General features: G+C 42.2%; 1 protein-coding gene across 3 annotated transcripts in view; it reads right to left on the minus strand.

Moving 5' to 3' along the window:
* Positions 1 to 2,603: 2,603 nt before the first annotated feature.
* The window catches only part of ADAD1 (adenosine deaminase domain containing 1), a 923,229-nt gene continuing 901,200 nt past the window's right edge, over positions 2,604 to 24,632 (minus strand). For all 3 annotated transcript variants that reach the window (XM_069242439.1, XM_069242435.1, XM_069242432.1), the window contains one exon: positions 2,604 to 3,087. In XM_069242439.1, coding sequence (XP_069098540.1) covers positions 2,974 to 3,087 — 114 coding nt within the window. In that variant the 3' untranslated portion in view covers positions 2,604 to 2,973. The remainder of the gene's footprint in view (positions 3,088 to 24,632) is intronic.

Consider the following 24,632-nt stretch of genomic DNA (forward strand, 5'->3'; position numbering starts at 1 on the left):
GGTGAAAAGGCACAGCAGCTAAGGGGTTCATGTAATGAAAAGAAACAGAGCAAAGCAACAAAGTACAGTTTTATTTGCAACTAACATCGCAATACATGGTTGTGAAGAAGGACTGCTAAACTACAGCGAATATTTTTGAATAGCTAGGGAAATGACGGGAGGAAGAGGGATTTGGAGGAAAAGGTAAAGTGTTCCAAGTATGCACTGGAACAGAAAAGGAAGTGAGAAAAAGGAACATTGCAAACTCTGATGCATATAGGAAACAAAGATCTTGTTAGGAAAACAGATCTCTCGGATCCACAAAGGCAGGGCCAGCTACCCATTTTTGGTATAATCAGTACAAGACAGGTATAAGGCTGTGGCAGCAAAGTCGTTTTCCACCTAAATCACTTAGCAGATATCATCACATGCCTGCAGAGGTAATGACTGCCTTCTTCATTTACTCAGCAAGGCAAGCCATACAGTATACACACATTTTATGTACTGCATCTATGCTGCCAACTCCCAAGTGATTCACCTTGTGCACAAAGAAAAGGTAGTCTGAACGAGGCAAGCACAAAGTTGGCCAAATGGAAGGGGTCTGACATGCACCCTTTTCCCTGTACAAGAGCTAGCTGTAGAACTAAAGTGACAGAATGGTACACACATGCACCATCAGGAAAACAGTACATACACTGAAAGATTCCACCTTATGACCCATAAGTCAATGATATTAGCTTTGCACTTAAGTAATTACATGAGAAAGTAATACATGAGACAGTGAGTACCCAATCTAACATAGACATAAATTATTATGGAATTAGATATTCATGAAGAGCAGTCTCAACACGTAGGGGCCTCATGGCATAGATAGTCAGCTACAGAACTCAGAATGAAGAGATCCAGGTTAAAAAACCAAAGTGAGAGAGGTGAGCCAGGTCTTTACTCACCTTATGAAGACTTAATAACTAAAAATCTATTGCAGGTTAATCGGCTTCTTTCAAAATTTAGGGACAAAGCTCTGAAATCTGTGGATCACAGGCAGCCAGGAATGAGAAGATCTCAAACATTGGGCACCCCACTGCGTGAACGTTTCTTAACTGGATAGACAAGGCCTTGTACAATAAAAGGCCTGATTAGCCAGGATGCAAAATTAAAAGTCTATTCTACTGGCAGCCAATGAAGCATTGATAGAAAGTCTCCAGCAGAGGCATGCACCTTAGCTTAACATACAAATTCCTAAGCAGTTCAATCACAATGCAATTACATGACAATGGCCAACAGCCCTTTAAGGGTGAACAACAAATGGGAATAGGAGAGTTAAAGAAAAAGGCAGCTTAAACATTGTTTGTAATCTATGGGATTTTGCCAGGCATAGACTGGTTTAGACACTTTCCTTATTTGGTCTGCAGGTTGGGAGGATCATGGAGTAATTAGCTGAAAAATACTACTATGTCTATTTTTGCAGGATTGAAATTCAACATATTTCTATTTATTAATTTATGAAAGTTTATGAAGTTGAAGCCAGTTTATATTGTAAAGGAGAGGTAAAACTAGCAATAAATGAGTAATGGCACAATTACATTTCTGGAATGAGTATTGGAATGTAGGATCTACCACGAGAGAAAGGGGTCTCAAAACAAATAATTAGATCCACTTTAGTTCAAGCTGTGAGAAAGTAATTTCAGTCAAATGATTGATCAAGATAAAATGATTAAGTGTCAAAAAGTGCAGAGGTCAAAGAAATTAAGAGTGGAATTTCCAAGCTAGCCTCCATGAGCAGAGTGACTGCTGTGACTGACTCACTTTCTCTAGAAAGGCTAAACTCCAGGTGGACAGGGTCAAAATGATGATTTGCTTCCACAGAGACCCAGAATTGTGCCAGGACTGAATTCACCAAGTCATTTAATGGAAAATGAATATCTGAAACTGGCCAATAGCTAAAATCATCAACTTGGTGCAAAATTGCTTTTTTAATTAGTGGAGTTACTGGTGCTGCCTTGAAGAAAGTACAGATTACAACTAGCCCGGTAAGGTCAGTGCAGGTGCTCTGGGTAAAAAGACAGGAATACTTTTATTAAATGCAATGTCAGGCTCTGGTATATCAATACAAAAATTATAACAGGTCTGTAATATAAAGTGAATAACAGAAACCCTGTCGTAAAATACTAAACAGTGTAGCTTTACAACATGAGCAGATTACCCTCATTATACATAAGTAAAGGCTACATCCGAAGGAGGTTACTGCTGTAGTAGAATGCTACGCAACCGAATTCTTTTATGGTGTCACAGCATTCTATAATGCTGAAATTACCACACGAAAGACACTCTCGTAAAATTCAACGCTGTGCATGCATCTATTTGGGGAAAATGTTATTGACATTTTTCATCTTGTGAATGCATGACTAGATGTCTTACCAGAGGTTATGCTTTAGTGTGAGCATGCATGTTGACACTATCACTCACAACAATGGCGTAGGAAGAAACAGAAGTAACCCATGTCTGTTTATGGTCAAGTGTACTAAAGGCCTAAGACGGTACCCAAGAAGACTCCATGTGTTCTGCGGCTTCTCAGGACAAGCAATCACATGCAATGGACTAGGCAGTGAACTTCGATTCTAAAGTATTAGCCTCAGTACTTTTATTTTATTTGTAATAGTTGCAGACACTGTGCCTAAGCATCCACTAATAGTCAATTAGGTAGCCAGGACTTCTAGATGGGAACATGCTCATAAAATAACTGAACTTAACAGAAAAGCATATTAAAATTTGAAAGCAAATTATCTCACACGTGTTATATAGCCAAGTTTGGACAAAAAACAGTCCTATATCACTTTAATTCCAGTTCTTGCATCAGTGCCTTTTAACAATTTGCTAAGTATTATTAGAAATAACAGTAAAAAAACAAACAAAAAAAACATTTGTTTTTCTGACGTATCAAAATATAATTCAAATTTATATTTTTGCGACGAAGCACAATATTAGTTTCTATAATTAGACCTTGAACTGTTCCACACTTTCACTTTTGACAATCCAGGATCCAAAACCTTGCTGCTCCAAGTAAGACTTCATCAAACATTTAGCTTCTTGATAGCAAGCTGACATGGCCTACACAACAGGAAACACCAGTTAACATAATACAAGTAAATTCCACAATATAAATACAACATTAAACAAGCATTTGCCATGCAATCGGTCTCGGATTTGTGAAAGTTAGAGTTCTTGGCATTAAAAAGGACATTTTTTTTTTTTGTTTGCAAAGGAGTGATGATATTTGCATAGCGCTATTGCCATTCGTATGACCTTGCGGAGCTGGAGAACCAGAAAATACTGTTCTAATGTGTACTAAGCAGGGAAAGCATGCAGTACCACACGCTGTCACTAGGTGTTCCTTGGGGCCTTTTTTAGCCACAAAGTACTGCACCCTGCAATCTTGAATTCAACACATCCACGATGACTTTAGGGTGCCGTGCTGAAAAAATAAAGCGTGGCACCCTTCTTGAGAAAAGGTTTACTCTGTGCATTCAGGTTATGAGGGAGGGAAGACAAGAGCAATATGTGGGCTGAAAAAAAAAAGAGTAACAACATTCTGGAAAAAGCAAAGACTTCCAGAGAATGCAAGATTAAGTAAAGCAATTGAAATGTAAGCAGGAACAACATGGTTACGTTTACACTTTTACACTTATAATATGCTTGCTGAAAAAAACCTGCAATATGTATTGTTCTAATGTGCACAAAGCAGGGAAAGGATTCAGTACCACAGGCCGTCACTAAGTGTCCCTTGGGACCTCTTTTGGCCACATACAGTACTGCACCCTACAATATTGAATTCAAATATCTCCAATGACTTTCGCATGCCGTGCTAAAAAATGAAGCGTGACACGTGTTTTGAGAAAAGATTTACACTGTGCATTCAGGTAATGAGGGAGGGGAGACAAGAGTAATTTGCTGGCTGAAAAAATAAATAAGTTAAAAACATCCTGAAAAAAGCCAACACTTCTAGAGAATGCAAGTTTAAGTAAAGCATGCAAATGTAAGCATTGGCAAAGCCAATAGGTCTCCCTTTTGCAGGAGTTCGAGCTATTGGTGTAAATTACAAGGTCTTTTACCCATGTGCTAAGGAGTGGAGTAGATGTGTGTGGAGTGGAATTATGTGGGTTGAACTGGAATGGTTTTGGAATTGTGTGGTGTGAAATGGTGTGAAGTGGATTTAAGTAGTGGAATTATGTAGCATGGTGTGCAGTGGAATTAAGTGGATAATAATTATGTGGTATTGAGTGTACTGGAATTATGTGGCGTGAGATTGTGTGTTATGTCGAATGGTATTTTGTGTTGCGGAGTGGTATGTAGTGAAGTTTAATTACGTGGTGTGCTGTTGAATTATGTGGTTTGGATTGGATGTATGTGGTGTGTAAATGTGCTGAGTTGAATTATGTGGTTTGTTGTTGATTTATGTGGTGTGGAATGGAAATCTGTGAAGCTGAATTGTATGGGTACAGCATTCCAGATAAGAGTAATGTAAACCTGTGAAATGCCGGCCTCTCTCCCTTTTGGCAGTCTTTGCTATTAGTGCTGGCTGCCTGTGCTTGGTGTGTTTACTGGGTGGTATCCTAGAAGACCAAGTCACATGACAGTGCACCCTGGCCACTGAAAAGACAAAGAGAGATACTATTTGCTCAAATAAATTATATGAAAGCTGCTGGTTATAGAATAATTGATGAGAAAGTAAATATATAAATGCAAAGGTTTCCGGGAAGGTACAAAAGGAAAAGAGGCTTTGAACGTGGCGCAAACTGAAGTTAGAGCAATATAAAACCACAGAAATAAATTTTCCGTTCGGACCATAAGTTTTACCATATGGAGCACCATTTCGAACAGGGTTTGTAGCATTCGCCTTTCAGTCAAACAACAAACTTCCAACACAGAGGCCAGAGCAGAAGCATTATTTATTTTCTTTCCAATGGACACATTCTTGAGTCGCTTCTTTAATTCCAGCTGGAACTTCTCGTAACACTTTTTTTGCAGTTTTATATAGCATGAACTGGACCCAAAGGTATTGGAGTGCTTTGGATAACCACAAGTTTCGTTACACAAGGACACATTAATTTCTGTAATCATTTTTGTAAGATTGTTGACGGCAGAGATAACATTTCTTTCAGGCAAGCAGCTACAGTGCAAACAGTATGGGAAACATTAAGGTAATTAACCTTATGCTAGTTTAAACAAATTGAACAAAAACATCTGGCTTACCCCAACCGCCCATGGACTTTCAACCAATTTTTTTTTAAAGAGGCAGGGCAGATGGTGTGGGCGACAGTCTCACACCTAATGTCAGGATGTGAGGTACCCATAACTTGTCTGTAGTCTCACTGCACTAGAGTGTATGTCCGGGACTCTACATTTATTTCAGAAATGGGAGCCCGGACTACCAATCAAAGATAATAAAAGAGGAGGATGAAATTGATATCAAATGGGAGATCCACTGCAAGTAATTCAAAGGGTTGTTGCTAAAAACTGGATAAATAAAGAAGAGAAGAACAAGGTGGGACAATTCGTAAAATCAGACAAGATGGGTCCACCAAGACTATTCGAAGGTATTGGGTACCTGGGGAGTTGTCTCTGCACACAGAAGCGAAACAGAAGAGGCACTGTCAAGTGGCGGAACAAGCAACACCCATCCACCTTGGCAAACTCTTCTGGTGCAATGGTCTGCTGTTAGTGCTTGTGAAGGGTGAGCAGGGGCCAGACCTCTTGCAAGGTTGTGCAAGGCAATTGCCCGCTTTGTCCATGTCTTTAAATGGTTTTGAAATTGAGCAAATGACAAACTAGAGATCTGGGTTATCCGTAAGTGTCAAGTACACATAGAATCTTCAAAATATTTGGGATGTAAATTGCACAAACAAAATGTACAAATTTTAAAGTGTAATTAGTGTTTCTTTAACATATGGCACTGTTTTCCCCTTGATATACAATTAGATCTCAGACTGAACTGGGAACCAGTTACCTTTTGATACCTAGCGATTAATATCTACCATTCTTATACTGATTTCCAGGATGAAAATCTCGGCAGATCGTCCCGGTCCCTCCAAGCCCAGTTTGCTTTGTGGTCTTCTCTTCTGCTTTCTGTAGTGGGCCACGTGGCACTAGTGAAGATGGTGTGCTACCCCAATGACAGTATTATTTTGCAAACCTTCCCCGGCTCGTCCTTCATTCCTTCTTCAGACAGGCCACACATCTGATTTGGTCGCTGCGCTGCCATTGGGTAGCTCTTTCCACTCTAAAGCTACCTGTGACTGTGGGTGGATTACGTCTTCTTTAGAATGCTATTATTCAGCTGCACAGATCTAATGGGTGGCTAGCTAGCTTTCTGCCCACCTCCCTGCATGAGATGGGGTTTACCAGTAAAAACTTTTAAGGAAGGCTTAATGCACTGCTCATTGTTTCCTACTGACCATTCTTCGGATCACCATCCGGGGTTATCAAGCACGGTTTTCTCTTGCCTTGCCAGAACCTGTAAACTCACTGGCACGAAGAAACCCTATGCTCCTGCACTACCTTTGCTAAGCCTTCCCACTCGCACAGGATGGATGTGCTCAGAGCAACTCCATCAGTGGCATGTTGCAGGTATCTTAAAATTAGGGAATTTGTTTCTGAACAGCGAGCTACTAAATTTCCAAACCCTTGTGGCAGACTACCATCTTCACCCCAGTCAACTCCTTACCTACAACCACCTTAAATAATCCTATTACAGGTCTTCCACCTAGCACTAACCCTACAAGAGGTGTGCCAGAAGCTTTATACCATAGGAAACGGTGGCAAACTGATAGGATGGGTGTACAGACCTTTCCTGCAACATGGAAACCACTCCAGGTCTTCTCGTCATACTACCTGGGTGATTGATGGGGTCAAACCTCTGCAAGATATGGACTGGACTAAAATACTGGACTGTCCCCACAAAGTATCCCACAGATGTCACTTTAAGTAAATTCATAGTGCTTCCTTGTGAATGCATTCTGCCCGTTGCTTGACATTGGCCTTGTGGTTTGTAACTCACAATTTGTTGCTTTCAATTTGCTGGCTTTATTTGTTTTAGGCTATGCAGCTTGAATTTGTCCATTCCCTTGCCAAAACCTTATTTACAGTATCCTTCTGAGTGCTCCCTTTCTGTAAACAGGCCTGTAAATCTTGTTCTTATCTCATCACATTTTCTGTGCATTCAAAGAACAAAGTCAAATGTCAGGCTCTGTCTTCGGTGGGAATTTAGTGTTAACTTTCCTTTCTCTGACTTCAAAGTGAGAGGATTTATGCAACAATCTTGCTGGATACTGGGGTTAGGAAAGAGTTTTTTCTATCACATGACAACATTTAAATAAACTTCAGAATATATCAGAATTAGGAGTACAAATGAAGCACATTTTTGTTAATTCTGAACTGTGCTGGAAACAAATACCTTTACATGATTAAAACAAATCATTGCATTAGGTGATGCAATTTCCACACATTGTCTGTGCGCTATATAGTTTTATTTGAAAAACTATATGTCTGTGCAAATGTAATGGTCACTGCAATCAAAAATGTGTTGTCTGTAATGGCAGTGTGTTAGCATATGATCCATACTGCACTCCACTCTGCTCTGCTCTGCACCACTACACGCCACTGCACCCTACTCTGTATCACTCTCCTTTACTCCACGCCACTGCACTCTTCTCCATTCTGAACCACTCCACATTATGTCACTGCACTCTATGCTACTTCACACTATGCCTTTCTACTCTACTCTACTCTGTGCCACTGCACTTTACGCCTCTACACCACTGCGCTCTGCTCCTCTGCACGCCATACCACTCCAGTCTAGGCAACACCAATCTAAGCCACACAACTCCACTCTCTGCAACACTGCACTGTACGCCACTGCACTCTAAGCTAATACACTTTACTCTAACACTCAACTCTATGCCCCTGCACTCTACATCAATACACTGTACGTCACTCTAATCTACTCTGCACCTCTGCGCCACAGCACTCTACACCACTTTACTCTATGACATCACACTCTATGCAACTCCACTCTACCCTGCACCTCTTCACTCTAAGCCACCTCATTCTACTGTGAAATAATCTACTTCATGCCACTGCACTCTGTGCCATTGCACTCTACCCTGCACCTCTCCACTCTATGGAACTGCACTCTACTCTGAAACAATCTATTCTACGCCACTGTACTCTATACCACTCTGACCAAGGCACTCTTGATCAATGCACTCTACACCACTGCAAGCTGACACTCTACTCTGCAACAATGCACTGGCCGCCAATATACTCTACACCACTCTGCTCTGTACTACTGTATTCTGCACCAATACACTCTATTCCAGTGCACTCTATGCCACTCTACTCTGTCCCATGCCACTGCACTCTAAACAACTGCACTGTATGCCACTGCCCTTTACTCTGCACCACTGTAATCTATGCCACTGTTCTCTGTACCACTGCACTGACACTCTACTCTGCAACTCTGCACTCTACAACACTCTATGCCACTGCACTCTAGGCACTATACTCTACACCACTCTACAATACTCCACTCTGCACCACTCTACACCACTGCACTCTATGCCACGAGTCTACTCTGCACTCGATTACATTGCACCACTCTGCATTACTGCACTCTCTGCTACTCTATTGTACGCCACTCTACTCCACTGCACTCTATTTAACTCTACCCCATGCCACTCTATGCCACTGCACTCTGCGCCAATGCACTCTAAACAACTGCACTGTACGCCACTGCCCTCTACTCTGTACCACTGTACTCTACGCCACTTCTCTCTGTGCCACTGTACTCCACTCTACATCACTGCACTGACTCTACTCTGCAACGTTGCACTCTCCACCACTGTACTATACATCAATCTACTATGTACTACTGCATTCTATGCCACTGCACTCTATGCCACTCTACTCTGCATCACTCCACTCTACACGACTGCACTCTACAGCACTATACTCTACTTTGCACCATTCTACACTATGCCACTGCACTCCCTGCAACGCAAGTCTACTCTGCAATCTATGCCAGTGTACCACTCTACACTACTGCTCTCTCTGCCACTCTATTGTATGCCACCCTACTCCACTGCACTCTATGCCACTCTACTCTGTCCCACGCCACTCCATGCCACTGCACTCTACGCTAATGCATTCTAAACAACTGCACTGTACCCCACTGCACTGTACTTTCCACCACTGGGCTCTACACCACTGCTCCTATGCCACTCTACTCCACTCCACTCTGCCACTAACTTTAAGCCATGCTGAACAACAGCCACTCTGGTGTATAACATGGCTAATGGCTAAAACACATTAGCAAAGCCAATAACTCTTTTGTAGCCAAGACCTACTGGCTTTGCCAATGTTTGTGAAAAATACAATTACATCATAATAAAGGCTGCTACAAAATGCGCAAATACATTTCGGTTAAATAAAAAAAGTGCTTTTCAAATACAGATTTGAATAATATACAGTTTATACCTAGTACTAAACATTCACTCCATTAAAACCACACACTCCACAACTCACCTTGAAACACCATTACAATACCTCTCTAAAAGAAATATCTTTGCCACCAGAAAACTTCAAGTGGCTCCTTTTAGTAAAGTCAATGCAGGTTTTCAAGCCCTTTTGCATTTGCAGATTTACCAGTTGCCCACATTTGCATGTCTTTAGGGAAGGAGACACCCTAGCAAGAAGGTCCGATTCTTATCTGTCTGCCCCACCCTCGCTCAGAGCAGAGGAGACTCCCTGCTGTTCACTCCAGCTGGGGAAACTAAACTGCCCGTAATTTCGCTCTACCTTCCCTTGTCCTTTTGGTGAAAGGCTAAAATTACGGACAAATGCCATCCGTTAAGCCTTTCATCACGGACAAAGGACGGCAGGGCGAAATTACGGGCAGTCCGTGAAAATTTACGGACAGGTGGTCACCCTATTCAAGAGACCAAGGACCCTAGCTTTGTCAAAGTAAAGTGGATTTGGGACCGGAAATCCTCTCACTTTGAGCTTACAGAAACAAAATTTAAGAGGAGTACCGGAAAACAGCATCTGACATTTGATCTCGGTCTTTGGATGCACAGCAAATGTTACTAGATAAGAACAAGAATCGCAACCCTGGTTTCAAAAACAGAGGGAGTGAAAACAGTCTTGCACCTAAGCTGACAGCAAGAATGCTCTGCAAATGATAAGCTTCACTAAAACACCAGCAGGAAACCAAGGAAAAAAAAGTCCCCCAAGGAACAGATAAACAGGACAAAGCGTAACTATATAGTAGTTAGTCCCTGCTCCCAAAGAGAAAGAGGTGGGACAAAGAAGCAAGACTGACCACTCACAAGCAAGGATTTTTAAACACTCAAACAAAAATGAAATGGACTTGTGCCCATAGAAGTAAAGTTTACTAAAAGTATACAAGAATCCAAACGCTTTAGCTCGATCTAATAAAAGTACAAAAGAGGCTGGACGCTTTTGTGTGACCTAAAAACAGCTGGTAGCCACCCATATGATTTCAAAATATTTGCTGGTGTGACACACAATAAAAAATCCTCACTTAGCAAACAGTTCTTTCTTTTTTTATTTATCTGAAATAGATAAGGAACCTGTTTTGCAGCTTAAGTATCAGGTTTTACAGTGTATCCCATTTGCTCAGTGACCATTTGTGCAAAATATCTCCTTCTTTCCTCTTTATTTCCTGTCCTTAAGTAGGTCAAGGACTATACCCTGAATACTAATGGTCTAATGGGTGCAGTTGTGGTAGCTGTGTTACTGTAAATTTGATTCTGCAGTGCTAGAGCTTAGAACAGAAAATTCGAAATACTCATTGTACTTATTGGAGACTTTACTTTGCATGTTTTTATTTTATTCCCAAACATGAGGAAAAAAGTGAAATTATCTTACTCTGTACTCCAATTAACTGTAAATTTAGTTTGCCACATTGGTCACCTATCCTAGATTGAGGTACTTGCAACTTTGCGAGACAAGCTGAAAGATTTCAGTGATATTAGGACAACGACACAGGAAAGAAACAATGGGTAGAGTGTTGCTTACAAGGTGCTCACACTATTATTTTATGTGTAAGTTACCGCTTTAGCAAAGACCTTTAAATGCACTATTGATCATGACAGTGACCACTGCTCATGTTAATACAATCCCTATTAGCCCTAATTCAGTCAGCCAGTAAAACTTTATTTGACTTGCAAAGAGCCATAAGAGCACAAGTTAAAACATATAATGCCCTAATTAATGTCCTATACTACCCCACCTGATGCATTTATTCACATCAAGTACATTTCAAAGTCGTAGGGTTTCAAAAATCACACTTAGAAATTTTTGACATGCATTGATCTAGGTGTAGTTTCATTGGTCCTTTCAATTTTGTTTCATAAACCTTTTTGTTGTTAACCGATACTCAAAGTGCAACCTTGGGAAAAGCTGGTAGAACACGATTACATGTACCATGCAAATCAATGGGCAGTAAGAAAATAGACAGTGTCCAAGGAAAAACTTTTCCTTTAGATTACACATTTACGGCCCAGTACTTATTACTTCGCACCACAAACCCACAATGGTCAAGGTATCTTCCCCGCACCCTCCCACTTCCACCTCAGTCCGTAACAGATCCCCGAAAATCATTCCATGCCCCCCCCATATTTTAGTCAATTTCCTGGGGAAGCCCCGACTCTGATATATTACTTGTCCTGCCTTTTGACACCAGTCCAGGTCTTTTTCCCAGTCCTCCAAGCGTGGGGGAAAGATTTTCCCCCAGCTCATGCTATATTTCTTTTTGCCACTCTCTGCCAGCGCCATCCGTAGCTTCTGGTGTTTAGGCCTGGGCTCCTTTCCCAGTATCAGCAGGAGGAGCCATTTGGAACCCAGGAAGAGTTCTCGTAAGAGGACCTGGGACATTTTGTTCTGTGACCTTCTGCCAGTATTCTTAAATCACTGGCCACACCCAAAGTATGTGATAGAAAGTACCATGTTGGCACTCGCCATCTAGGAGAGACTCACCATTTAGACAATCAGTGATAGACCGGCACATGTGAATGGGGCAAGGAGTGCAGCACATGATAAAATCACACAGGGACTGATTTTTCAATAACTGACATCAGCAGTGACAGGCTAATATGGTGGTCTGCTCTGGCAGCTGCACTGTTACGAATATGATAAAATAGCTTATTTGCCTGTGTGACAACAGCCATCATTTGCATACGAGTAAAAATGATGGGCCCGATTAAGAAAGATTTGCTCAGAGTATGTGCGATGTTCTCCTAGAAATTCAGGAGCTAGTCTGAAGTAAGTATTACCTACTCCCAGAAAAGTCTTTGCCAACTGGGTCCCATGTTCTTATCCCTTTGGTGCACCCCTTTTGAAGCTGTGGTCTGCCAAAGTACGCCGTGTAAAAAAAAAAAAAAAAAAAAAAAATTTAAAAAAAAAAACAAAAAAAAAAAAGCGGCTAGAATCAGGTTAGCAACAACAAATATCTGAACAAACTGATTTCGGGAATCATTAACTGCTCTGCCAGAACATATAGCCATTTTCTTTGGGGGCTCGATACTCCACTCACCCTGGAAAACACAGACTGTTTGCTTTATGCACAAGAGTAGGTAAATCTGCCCAACTAATACTCAGTAGCAGTTCTAAAGCCTTGATTTTTCCAGTTTAACTGATTGAGGTATTATCTTCTATTCATTATTTTCATTATGTGCGTACATAAACCTCAACAGGACATTACTGGAATCAAATCATCACTGATCCAGGGCCATAATCCTACTCCTCGAGAAGCATACGCTCCCTCAGGATTCTGCAGGTGTGAAACAGAATAGGTAACCACTTAGCTGCCTCGATTTCAGACTCGCCTGTGGAGAACTATTGTTACTCTATATTCCGACCAACAGTGGCTCGGATAACATAATGCATTACGGTCTAAATTTAAAGAACACCTTCTTGCCTTAAAGAAAAAAAATAATCACTGGCCTGCTGGCCTATAGTGAAACAATTGTTAACTATACCTAAAAAGCTAAGCACATTTCAGACTAAATTAGTGTGACTCAATTTGTTTTTCATACTCAACACATTTAAAAAAAATTAACAGAATTGTAGTCATATCTCAAGAATCTGCAAGCAGAGTGCTTCTTATGGTAACTAACAATACTCGCCAAGGGGAAGGGTGCTCCCAGGTAGTTATCGACCAATGAAGAGTGAAAGGCCCTTCCCCATTTATAATATTTAAACTGTAAAAACTGGGGTAAAATTCATAAATGTGTTTTTCGTGTTACTTTTAGGGTAAATGTTACACAAATACCTCTTGATTTGTTTTTCCTGGTGATAAGGCTGTGCCATTTCCGTCCTACTGAAATGCATCTGGTTTCCAGGGTTACAAAAACGAGCATATACATAGGTCATTTTTGTCACAATACAAATGTATTCATGGTGTGTACGCATTTTAGAAACTGTCGTGACTTCCATGGCAATTTTGTCCTGTGAAACACACTGACCCTAAGCTAGGATTTATTTAACCATATTTGAAAGAAAACGGTTGTCTTTCACGATTTGTCATAGAAATTAAGGTCAGACCTCTAGAAGATAAAACAAGGATATATTTTCCTTCCATTTGAGTAACAGGCTGGCATGCTGAGTGAAACGTAAGGGCGGAGAAAAATTTAAAACTGAAAAATTAAAAGATATTTCATTATTGTTTTATTTTTCAGCTGATGGCTCAGCCAGCATGCGCAGGGAGGAGGCTGGGCCATGGGATGGGGAAGTGGGAGGAGGAGGAGAGGACTGCACTAAGTGCAAGTCAGTTTGGCCGGCTGTCTTAGGCCGGCCAAACTGACATACACACTTGGGTTCTCCAACCCGGCTGTGTTGCACAGCCGGGTCAGACAAACTGCACAGACCCCAGTGCACTGCAAGCGGCAGACCAAGCCGCTCAGACCAGTCCCGACGCTGCTCTTGTGCCACGTATAGCATGAAGGTAGCGCCAGGAGTGCCTGGTGAGCCTGTGCTGGTGTCCCAGGGACTGCTGGGACACCAGGAGTACAGAGGAGAGAGGCGGCAACACGGTTTTAAGGATTTTTTTGTTTATTACTTGCCCCCCACTCTCTGACCCCTCACCCACCCCCTGGATATGTGCAGTCTCTACAGGTACATGGGCAGTAATCTGTCAGTCGATACTCCAGTGTTCTATTGCAGCTTCACAACAAACCTCTAAACATTCTATGTTCACTACAAAAAAGAGACTCCTGAATTTAAAACCTTTGCTATTGAATAGGCTGGAGTAAATGAACATTGAGGAGTTGCTGCAGATATGAAACCAGCTGTTTCAAAAGAGTGCAATAAAAAGTCTGGTGTTTTATTCATTCACAGCACAACAGATGTTTAAAAGGCAATTATTAATGAGAGTGATCCCTACCTATGTCCAGCATTCCCTTTCCACTTCTGTTTCTGCAGATTAGCGAAGCTTTAATTAATCCTCCATTTAAATTTAAGGGAGTAGAATGTTTAGTGGTGAAGGAAACCATCTGCAGGCCAATCTCATTTAAAAATAATAGAAGTGTACTGTGGGTAGTGAATCCAACCGGGTCAGTTTTCTGGCCATTTCATTTTTCTCTTACTTCACCCACTTCCTTTTGTCATGCGCATAGTTCAAAATTATTTTAGTGAGCTGACTGTAAAGATATCTTAAAACATGTTTAGAATATATATTGTCTATAAAAGTATATCTCTCTGTATACCTTACAAACAACTATGTTCAAGTGGAACTAAAACATTTAAAAATACATAACTTAGAAAAATGATGCAGCAACTACTTTAAAACACTGAAATATGTCCGTTATTACACAATTTTCAGACGGCAATCATTTTTACATCTTACAAATACATGTAAAGGAATTTGGGGCACATTTATTTCAGGAACCAGATGCAGCACAGATGAGAACCATTTTTATGCACATATTTACTCTTCTGCACAGGTAACCTAATGATTCTAAACAGTGCTGTAATTGGGAAAAAAAATACTCTGGGAGCCCATAAATTGAAGGTCAAAGTGTGACAGAGGAAAGGGGGTAGTCAAAAGGGGCAGAGCTTCACAGTCAATATATAGGATTTTAAAAACAAATCTGCTGCAACAAGGACATGTGACTATATCTGTTGTATATTACTTAACTGGTCACAAAGAGGATGCATTTTAAAATATCTTACAGGGTTAAGACGCTTACAGCAGAGATTGTGTGCCTAGCAATTTTCAGGTGATAATAGTTATAAGATAGTTCTAGTGGTTAGCAAAGTTCTGGAAGAGTTCATCTGTGTTTTGTCCAGTCGCAGTTTTGACTCAAAGCCACACAAAGTTAATGCGTCTGCTGGAAAGCATATCATGCAACATGCAGATTACAGATTTATATTTTTATTTAGATAGGTTGACTACTACTTTTGACACAGATCATTTTGTTACATCCAGTTCATAATTTGCAAGCCTTCTAATGTAGCACAGTGATCTATTTACCTGCATATAGGAGCTGCATGCTCATGGATTTATATCCTTACTATTTTTCTCAATGTGTTGTTATTCTAAGATTGCAAAGAAGGGTTCCTTTGGAAAATATTAAAGTTGTGTTAGTACAGATCAGCACAATCACCCTGCTACATTTTATATCCAGACTGTGTTTCTGCTGAATATTCACTACTAATAAATAATAATAAAATCATTTATAGAGCGCATGGCTACTTCGACCGAAGTGTCCCAGCGCTAGGAGAAAGTGACCCATAAACCCAACACAGAAACTTGTAGACTATTAACAAATTATGGCTGCAAGTATGGATAATGTGGATTCCTACACCTTTGAATCTTCATTCTCTGTAAGATTTGCTGTACAATGACTTACACACTTATTGTGTCTCGGTGAGTGATGTAGAGCACTCAGACACAATACACTGGGACCCGTAGCGCTATAAATATATATATATTTTTTTTTTAGCACCATTCTTTATCAATATTTGTAAAATTACTCATATAGAGAGATACATTTTGCATTCTTATAGTGTTAGCACATCTTTTACAGAGGAAACGGAAAGTTTAAAAACCTGCTTCTAAATCCTAATTTCTCTTAAATAATTGTGAAGTGATAACAAGCTTGCGTGTTTTTTCCTTCCACTGCATTGCCATCTAGGTGTTAGGCTCCAGAGGGCTCCCAGCCAGAATGATACCTAAAGAAAAGGCGGGCTGGTGACCCTTTGAATCAGGCCTTTGTTTGGGGCACAGCTGGATGTTAAAAATAAGAAATACCACTCACTACCTGCAGGTTGCTGCTCCATTTGGAAATAACACAGGGACAAAATTCAGCACGTTTCCCATATCCTGTCCACAAATAGCTTCTGGAACTGGGATCCAGTAGGATCTCCATAGTTTCCAGAACCAATTTTAAAGAGTTTTTCTTCAGCACTATGTCTTCCAGTGCAGATGCATTCTATGAGCAAGGTGAACACTGCAGTTTACTCATTTATTAGAACTCCATGATCTTCACAGGCATTCGGGGAAGAAGGTGAAGTGATACTTTAAGGACGTTTGCTTCAGGTACTAGGTATGAATCTACTTATCGTTAGCTACTGACCAGCTAAGAGCTGATCAAAATGTAGCATTTTAGTAATGTACAGCAGTCTGCTTCACAATATGCATTTCTTTTTTATCCTTTGGACATATGAGTCAGTTGGAGTAGAGTCTACTCAAAGCAGATTATCCCATTATCCCATAAGTAGTTCCAGTCTCATCACCAATTAACAAGTCTACAGAACGTGTCTTTCATTCATCATTACAAATGAAGATAGCCAAAATGATAAGCTTGAATTAGAAGCTTTCCTTCTCGGTTATGGGATTTCATTAACATTCAGAAGCAAACTCATCACCCGTCCAATGTGGCAGGGAAGACTAATAGCAGAAATGAGACACATAGCTGAACAAATTGTCTAGGGTCTCTAGCCTTACCCCGAATGAACAGTTGGCCTTCTGCTGAAGAGTAGTAATGAAGGACACTTCCCATCTACCCATGGCATGTTTAGAACTCCTAATTAACAAAGATGTATCATTTTGCCCACCTTTCTGTGGTTTTGCAAAACTGGTAGAGAGGATAGTAGCAAAGGCTCTTTTCTCCACTAGGGTGTGAACTTACCTTTCTGTTGGGGAGACTAGATTAAGTAAAAACAATGTGAAGAACATCATTTGATTTATACAATAGTCTAAAAGAACTCTTCGAAGAAATAAAGAATGAGTTCTCAGGGAAATAGGATTGTTAAGTAATTCAGTAGACAGTTCATTAGAAAACAGGCTCTTTGTTTCACCTCACCTCCTGGTCAATTTAACTGCACCTAAGAAGACTACTTTCAACACAGATGTGCAAGGTCAATAGGTGCACAGGGTCGAGTGGGGAGGAAACAATGCAGAAAGGACTACAATAAATTCACAAGAGGAACTGTTCTCCTCTTCTACAGGACAGATATTTAATACTTTCTAACTATACATTACTCACCTGGTTGGGAACAAAGCATGACTGAATGAGAATTCTTGCACACCTTGATGGCTGAAGGGCTAACCAAAATAATAACTCATTTTTAGCAAAATACTAAACTGGAGAACTCCTGTCTTATGACCAGGTGGCGAATTTTTCATCTGGGTGAACTCCCAAAATGATGACTTTTTTTAACTGATCATTTTCGTAGTAGTACTACTATTGCTACTAATAAATACGCTGGGTTTAAGCCCATCCATAAAATAAAAAGTTGTGATAGTCTGTTTTTCATGTCTACAAAGACCCATAAAGAGGAAGGCAGCATACAAGGAAGTAGATTGTCAGCAAAACCTCCAAAAAAAACTAGCACAGAGAAAAAGGGGCCAGGAGTGATGGTAAGGTGGTGGAGAACCTTTAGAGAATGGTTTGGGTTGTTAATCAGAGGTAGAAATACAAAGGTCAGGGTTCAGCCCGGGTATGAGTAAAAGAGGAAGGGTAGATACTGGTACTGCAGAAGACACCATCGCATCAGCAAAGCGAGACAGAGAGGGTTGAGATTGTGAAGGAAGAGGTGGTACCAGGACAGACTTGTTTCCCACCATTAAGGTGCCACCAAAAGCTCTCGGAGAACCAATGGAAAAACAAACAAAAGTACAGAGATTTTTAAAGAACGATATTAACTGGACTAGACTTCAGCAACTTTAATATTCTGTCGCCTTACGAAATTATTTTTATCAGTTTGCTTTTTCTGACTCAAACAAGAGGGTACAAACGTATTGTCTGTTACAGTTAGACTATCATATCCACCTTGCTAAGGAACCCAATGCAGAATATTTAACATTTAAAGCTACAGAAAGACCCTGTAGCAGATGTTTTTCTTTCGTTCAGGATGTACCTATAGTCCGCAGATATTTTTAACTGGCCTCACTACCGGCAGTTGTGAAACTGGCCATCAAGTTCAGTGAAGGAAGACTTTCATGTAACAGAATGCCCTCCATCTTAGTTTTAGGATCTAGTTTGCAGCATGCTGCAGCAAGGTCCAGAAATCTATACAGGGAGTGCAGAATTAATTTTATTATTGAACAACAACCATGTTCTCAATGAACCCAAAAAACTCATTAATATCAAAGCTGAATATTTTTGGAAGTAGTTTTTAGTTTGTTTTTAGTTTTAGCTATGTTAGGGGGATACCTGTGTGTGCAGGTGACTATTACTGTGCATAATTATTAGGCAACTTAACAAAAAAATATATATACCCATTTCAATTATTTATTATTACCAGTGAAACCAATATAACATCTCAACATTCACAAATATACATTTCTGACATTCAAAAACAAAACAAAAACAAATCAGTGACCAATATAGCCACCTTTCTTTGCAAGGACACTCAAAAGCCTGCCATCCATGGATTCTGTCAGTGTTTTGATCTGTTCACCATCAACATTGCGTGCAGCAGCAACCACAGCCTCCCAGACACTGTTCAGAGAGGTGTACTGTTTTCCCTCCTTGTAAATCTCACATTTGATGATGGACCACAGGTTCTCAATGGGGTTCAGATCAGGTGAACAAGGAGGCCATGTCATTAGATTTCCTTCTTTTATACCCTTTCTTGCCAGCCACGCTGTGGAGTACTTGGACGCGTGTGATGGAGCATTGTCCTGCATGAAAATCATGTTTTTCTTGAAGGATGCAGACTTCTTCCTGTACCACTGCTTGAAGAAGGTGTCTTCCAGGAACTGGCAGTAGGACTGGGAGTTGAGCTTGACTCCATCCTCAACCCGAAAAGGCCCCACAAGCTCATCTTTGATGATACCAGCCCAAACCAGTACTCCACCTCCACCTTGCTGGCGTCTGAGTCGGACTGGAGCTCTCTGCCCTTTACCAATCCAGCCACGGGCCCACCCATCTGGCCCATCAAGACTCACTCATTTCATCAGTCCATAAAACCTTAGAAAAATCAGTCTTGAGATATTTCTTGGCCCAGTCTTGACGTTTCAGCTTGTGTGTCTTGTTCAGTGGTGGTCGTCTTTCAGCCTTTCTTACCTTGGCCATGTCTCGGAGTATTGCACACCTTGTGCTTTTGGGCACTCCAGTGATGTTGCAGCTCTGAAATATGGCCAAACTGGTGGCAAGTGGCATCGTGGCAGCTGCACGCTTGACTTTTCTCAGTTCATGGGCAGTTATTTTGCGCCTTGGTTTTTCCACACGCTTCTTGCGACCCTGTTGACTATTTTGAATGAAACGCTTGATTGTTCGATGATCACGCTTCAGAAGCTTTGCAATTTTAAGAGTGCTGCATCCCTCTGCAAGATATCTCACTATTTTTGACTTTTCGGAGCCTGTCAAGTCCTTCTTTTGACCCATTTTGCCAAAGGAAAGGAAGTTGCCTAATAATTATGCACACCTGATATAGGGTGTTGATGTCATTAGACCACACCCATTCTCATTACAGAGATGCACATCACCTAATATGCTTAATTGGTAGTAGGCTTTCGAGCCTATACAGCTTGGAGTAAGACAACATGCATAAAGAGGATGATGTGGTCAAAATACTAATTTGCCTAATAATTCTGCACTCCCTGTAATGGTGTACCCAGGTCAGGGAGATAAGGATCATTATGGTCCTGGATTGTTTAAGCTGAGAATGACTTAAAAAGAAATAAATGAAGAATAGTATACAGAAAAATACCTGTGTAGCTGCTCAAAACAGGCTTCCATTTCAGAGATGAGTTCCGAACATCTCAATACAGTATCAGCCTTTTACTTTTCTTACTGTTGTAGATACATTTTTTTTTATAAACAATTTTATTGCGTTTTATTGCAGGTATGAACAAAGGAGATCGTGATATCCTGGGGCACCCGTGCTCAGTCCGTCTCCCCCATGGACTAATCCAATCCTCCCATTTCTGTTTTAGTGCTGGAAAACCACAGTAGAGGGCCATTTGTCACCAGAGTGCGATACATTTGGGATATGCCACCCTCACCCTGCCGTAGGACCCCCCCCCTCCCCCCTCCCCCCACCCCCTCCAACCAACCCATCCCCATTTACCCATCAAGGGTTTGGCTTCTAGTGGGCTATGTTCAGGGAGGTATGTTAGCTTGGGTTTATATATGTGTAGGGAGGGTCGCACTTGGAGGCATTTATGGAATTGTGTTTGTAGCTCTTTGAATGAGCTGATCATATTCCCTGCCCAAATATCTCTTAAAACTGTAATGCTGATCCTGTTCCACTTAGCAAATACTTAAAGTTGTGCTTAAGTTGTAGGTCCCGGCACAGTGGAGTTTGCTGTGACAGGGTCTCTTCCCCATCCTAATTACTGTGCCTCTCCCCACCATCACTGGAAGACGACTTTAGTGACATCAGGAAGATTTTGTAGGAGGGAGTTGTAATTTAAGATCCTCTACATTCATGAGTGACAGTTCCGCACCACAGGCCAGTTCGTACCACCCATCCGTCAGCTAGTTGTTAACGACCAGCAGATGTGCCACTTTATAGTAAAGATAGAGATCTGCCATACCGACATAAGCAGACTTTTAAAGTTTGTTGTGGGCGATACACAGCAAGCAGCTGTACCATTAGGAGGAGCGGATCAAAAACGCCTGTTTCCCCATTTCCAAAACTAGCTGTGTGGAATGGGGAGGGCAAGGTTTTGGAATACATAGCGATAGCAGGGAGGATCATCAATATTAAATAGGACACCCTTTCCTAATAATTGCAAAGAAAGTGATTCCCATCGTTGCAGGTCTGCTTCCATGCGTTCCGTTAGACAGCTAGGGTCTCAGATCTCACCTGGATCTCTGGAAATGTGTATCCCTAGGTATTTCGAAAGCTGTGACCTTTATCAGTATGGAGATGAGACATGAGGCCTCCTTGGTCCCTCTTTGGAGCAGAACAAGCAGTGATTTATTGAGGTTGACCAGTAGTCCAGAGGCAATTGCATACAACTCGAGGATTTCCATGCATCTTGGGCCGTGAGAGAAATAGCTAGTATGTTGTCTGTGTAGAGAGAGATTTGGTCTTTTATGTCGTCTGTCCATCGCCATCACAACACAGCATAACATGACAGCATATTAGCTGGACCAGTGTCTCAAGCGAGAGGGCAAAAAGGAGTGGCGATAGCCAGCATCCCTGCTGTGTGCCCTTGTAGATGGGGAAGGAGTCCGATAGTGCTTCACTGACTAACGTTCGTGCCCTTGGTCTAGAGTATAGCAGTCCTATGTATCTACAGATTCTGAGGCCCAGTCCCATTTTACTCAAGACCTCGAACAAAAAGGACCAATCTACTGTGTTGAAGATTTTTTTTTTTTTTTAATCAAGAAGAAACGGGGCCATCAGATCATCGAGTTCCTTCATACGGGTCCCGGCATGAACCCACATTAGTTCAGGTGAATCACTTTGTGTAGCACTGGTCAGCGTCTGTTGGCTATGAGGATGGTGAGGATTTTGACCTTAGCATTCATCAGGGAGATAGGCCTTTAGGATGCACAGTGGGAAGGCCAGTGTTGGTGGGTATGCCTGGTTTAGGAAGGACTACAGTGGTGGCAATATTCATTTCAGGGGTGGGGGGGTGGCCTCGGTCTACCACTTCTGTATAGACGATGAGCAGGTGAGGGGTGAAGCAGCATGGCATATTTGCTGTAATATTAGGTTGGAACAGGTCTAGGGGTCTTACCTGAATGTAGCCCCTGTATCACTTTGCCAATCTAACCTTCTGTGATTGGGCTGTCGAGGGCCATCAGATGAAGTGTGTCTAGAGGTATACCTCCAAGGAAGGAATGTTGCATTTCAGATGTTGGGTGCTCTTTGAGTGCATACAGGAGCTCTAAGTATGCAATAAGAACAACAGTTATGTTGGTGGATTTCTGCACTTGGAGGTCGTGGTTGTCTAGTATTTCTGGGACGATGCAGGAGGTTGTATTCCTCGTGGCCAACTAGTACAATAGCTTCCATGATTTGTCACTGTGTTTGTATACTTTTTGTGTGGAAGCTCTCCATCATTGGCGCACCTTTTCCAGAGCTGCCTGACAGAGGGATCTTTTTGCCAGTTAGTGGCCCAGAGCCTCCATAGGGTATCGGGTATATTGTTGTTCAAGATCTAGGATGCAGGATTCAACAGCCGCCGTGGAACAGGCTTTCACTTTCTCAGTTTCGCAGACATAGCCCTTGGAAATACCCCTGAAGGAGGACTTAGGGGCCGTCCAAAGAGTCCCTACGAAACCAACAGTATCCCAGTTTCAGGCAAAAAACAAGTCTAAAGTTTGTTGGGCACAATTGGTGGCCAGCCTCCTTACAGACACATTTCATCAACATGTGACTGCAACAGAGAAGTTTGAAAGTTAACAGTTAGTGGGAGAGCATTCCTAGGCACTGTTTGCTCGGCTAGGTCTGATCTCCATGGGGAGCCCCGTCCGGCAGGGTGTCTTGTGTATGTCTGCCAGCAGCTGTCTCCGAGTCAGAGGATGCTGAAGGCCGTCATGGATGTGTCCGGTGTCTAGTGCTCACCTGAAACGTACAGCGGCCGTTCAGGGGTCTGTGTTCTTCTCAGGATCTTCTGTTCCGTTGCCCATTCTCAGACATCATCCGGGGTGTCAAAGAAGTGGGCGCAGTTCTGGAAAATCACTGAGTTGTGCAGGATCCAGCAGAAATTTTCTGAATGATCGTGGCTCGCTTTTTTTTTTTTTTTTTTTTAATTTACTAAAAGATTTCCTCCGCTTCTGGGTTGCTTGGGTCTAGTTGGGGAATATCATGATGTGCATGGATTGGAATTTCAGTGGGCCTTGCTGCTCTGGCTTTTTGGATGATAGTGTCTGTCAGAGTTGTTGAGTTGCTGGGCTATCAGGGGGCATCCCTGGGTTGTTGCCAGGGATTAGTGGACTCATTCTGGAGCAAACTACTGGAAAAGATTCCCTTCTGGTAGCCAGGATTACAGCCAGTTATAAAGGAATGTCGTGATGGCCAGATTTTTGTCTCCTTCATGGAATCCTATGAAGCAGAGGAAGTTTCTCTCGACTTATTTCCAGCACCCTCAGAACGTTCTTCCAGGATGGCTGTGGCTGCACCATGTTGGATTTGAGGGTAGCCATGTTGTCTTCTAGTGAGGATATCCGGTCCTCTCTTGCTGTCATGTTGGTCGCCATATTGCAAAGGCCTCCCCGAAGAAGTGCATCATTCACCCCCTACCGCACCTACTTTGGCCTCCACTGCTGCTTGGAACACCTGGATGGCAGAGGCTAGCATTTGTGTTGGCAAGGATGATGGTCTGTAGGGACTCTTGGTCAGGGCCCATGAGGACCACCCCTTATGCCAGGATTGAATCTTTATTTTGTTTAGGCGTGGGCCGTGGTGGGTTTGTCCTTCCCCAGGATGGTGTACTCTGTGCTGGGGTCTTGTGTATTGACTTTGCATTGCAACTGGCTTGTTGGATGTTAGGTTCTGCAAAGTATCTTTGGACGAACAAAGTCTGCACCGATGTACTGGGGGATGGGCAACTCAGGTGTCTTTTAGGTGTGAGTATTGTGCCCTTCACCAGCTCGCTTGTCCCGGTGTTAGCATTTGGCAGTACGAGTAGCTGGTGGGCCTCTGCAGGGAAGCAGTCTTCCTTAGCACCCCCTCCCTGCCCAATCATCCAGGGCACCTCTTGCTTCAGGTCCAACGGGTCCCTCTGCATGGGTCTAGAATACTTGTTTCCAGGCGTGGGTCTCTCCTGTATTGCCGGGACTAGGCCCCCGAACATAGCCACATAAAATGTCCTGCGCCACCTTTACCGGGGCGGGTCCGGCACACCCCTGTATCAAGGAGGAGGAGGAAGAGATGTAGAGAAGCCAGCCCCCGGGGGGCCCAAGCGACAAGTTGCTGAATCAGGTCCTCGGCCCTCCTAGGCCTCCCCCCGTGGCATGGCCACCTTCTCCTCTGGGAACCCAGCATGGTGATGAGGGCCTTCTATGCCACAGTGCAATAGGCCCCACAACAACTGACAGGTCAGGGTGCGGGCAGGCAACCCCAGAGGTCCAGCAGTCTGCATGTAGGGGGTCAGCGTCCAGGCCAGACTATAGCAGAAGAAACCATTGGTAGGAGAAAGCTGCCTCGCGGGGTCAAGGCCGCTTATG

This window comes from Pleurodeles waltl, chromosome 1_2, assembly GCF_031143425.1.
Source record: "Pleurodeles waltl isolate 20211129_DDA chromosome 1_2, aPleWal1.hap1.20221129, whole genome shotgun sequence".
Taxonomy (NCBI): domain Eukaryota; kingdom Metazoa; phylum Chordata; class Amphibia; order Caudata; family Salamandridae; genus Pleurodeles; species Pleurodeles waltl.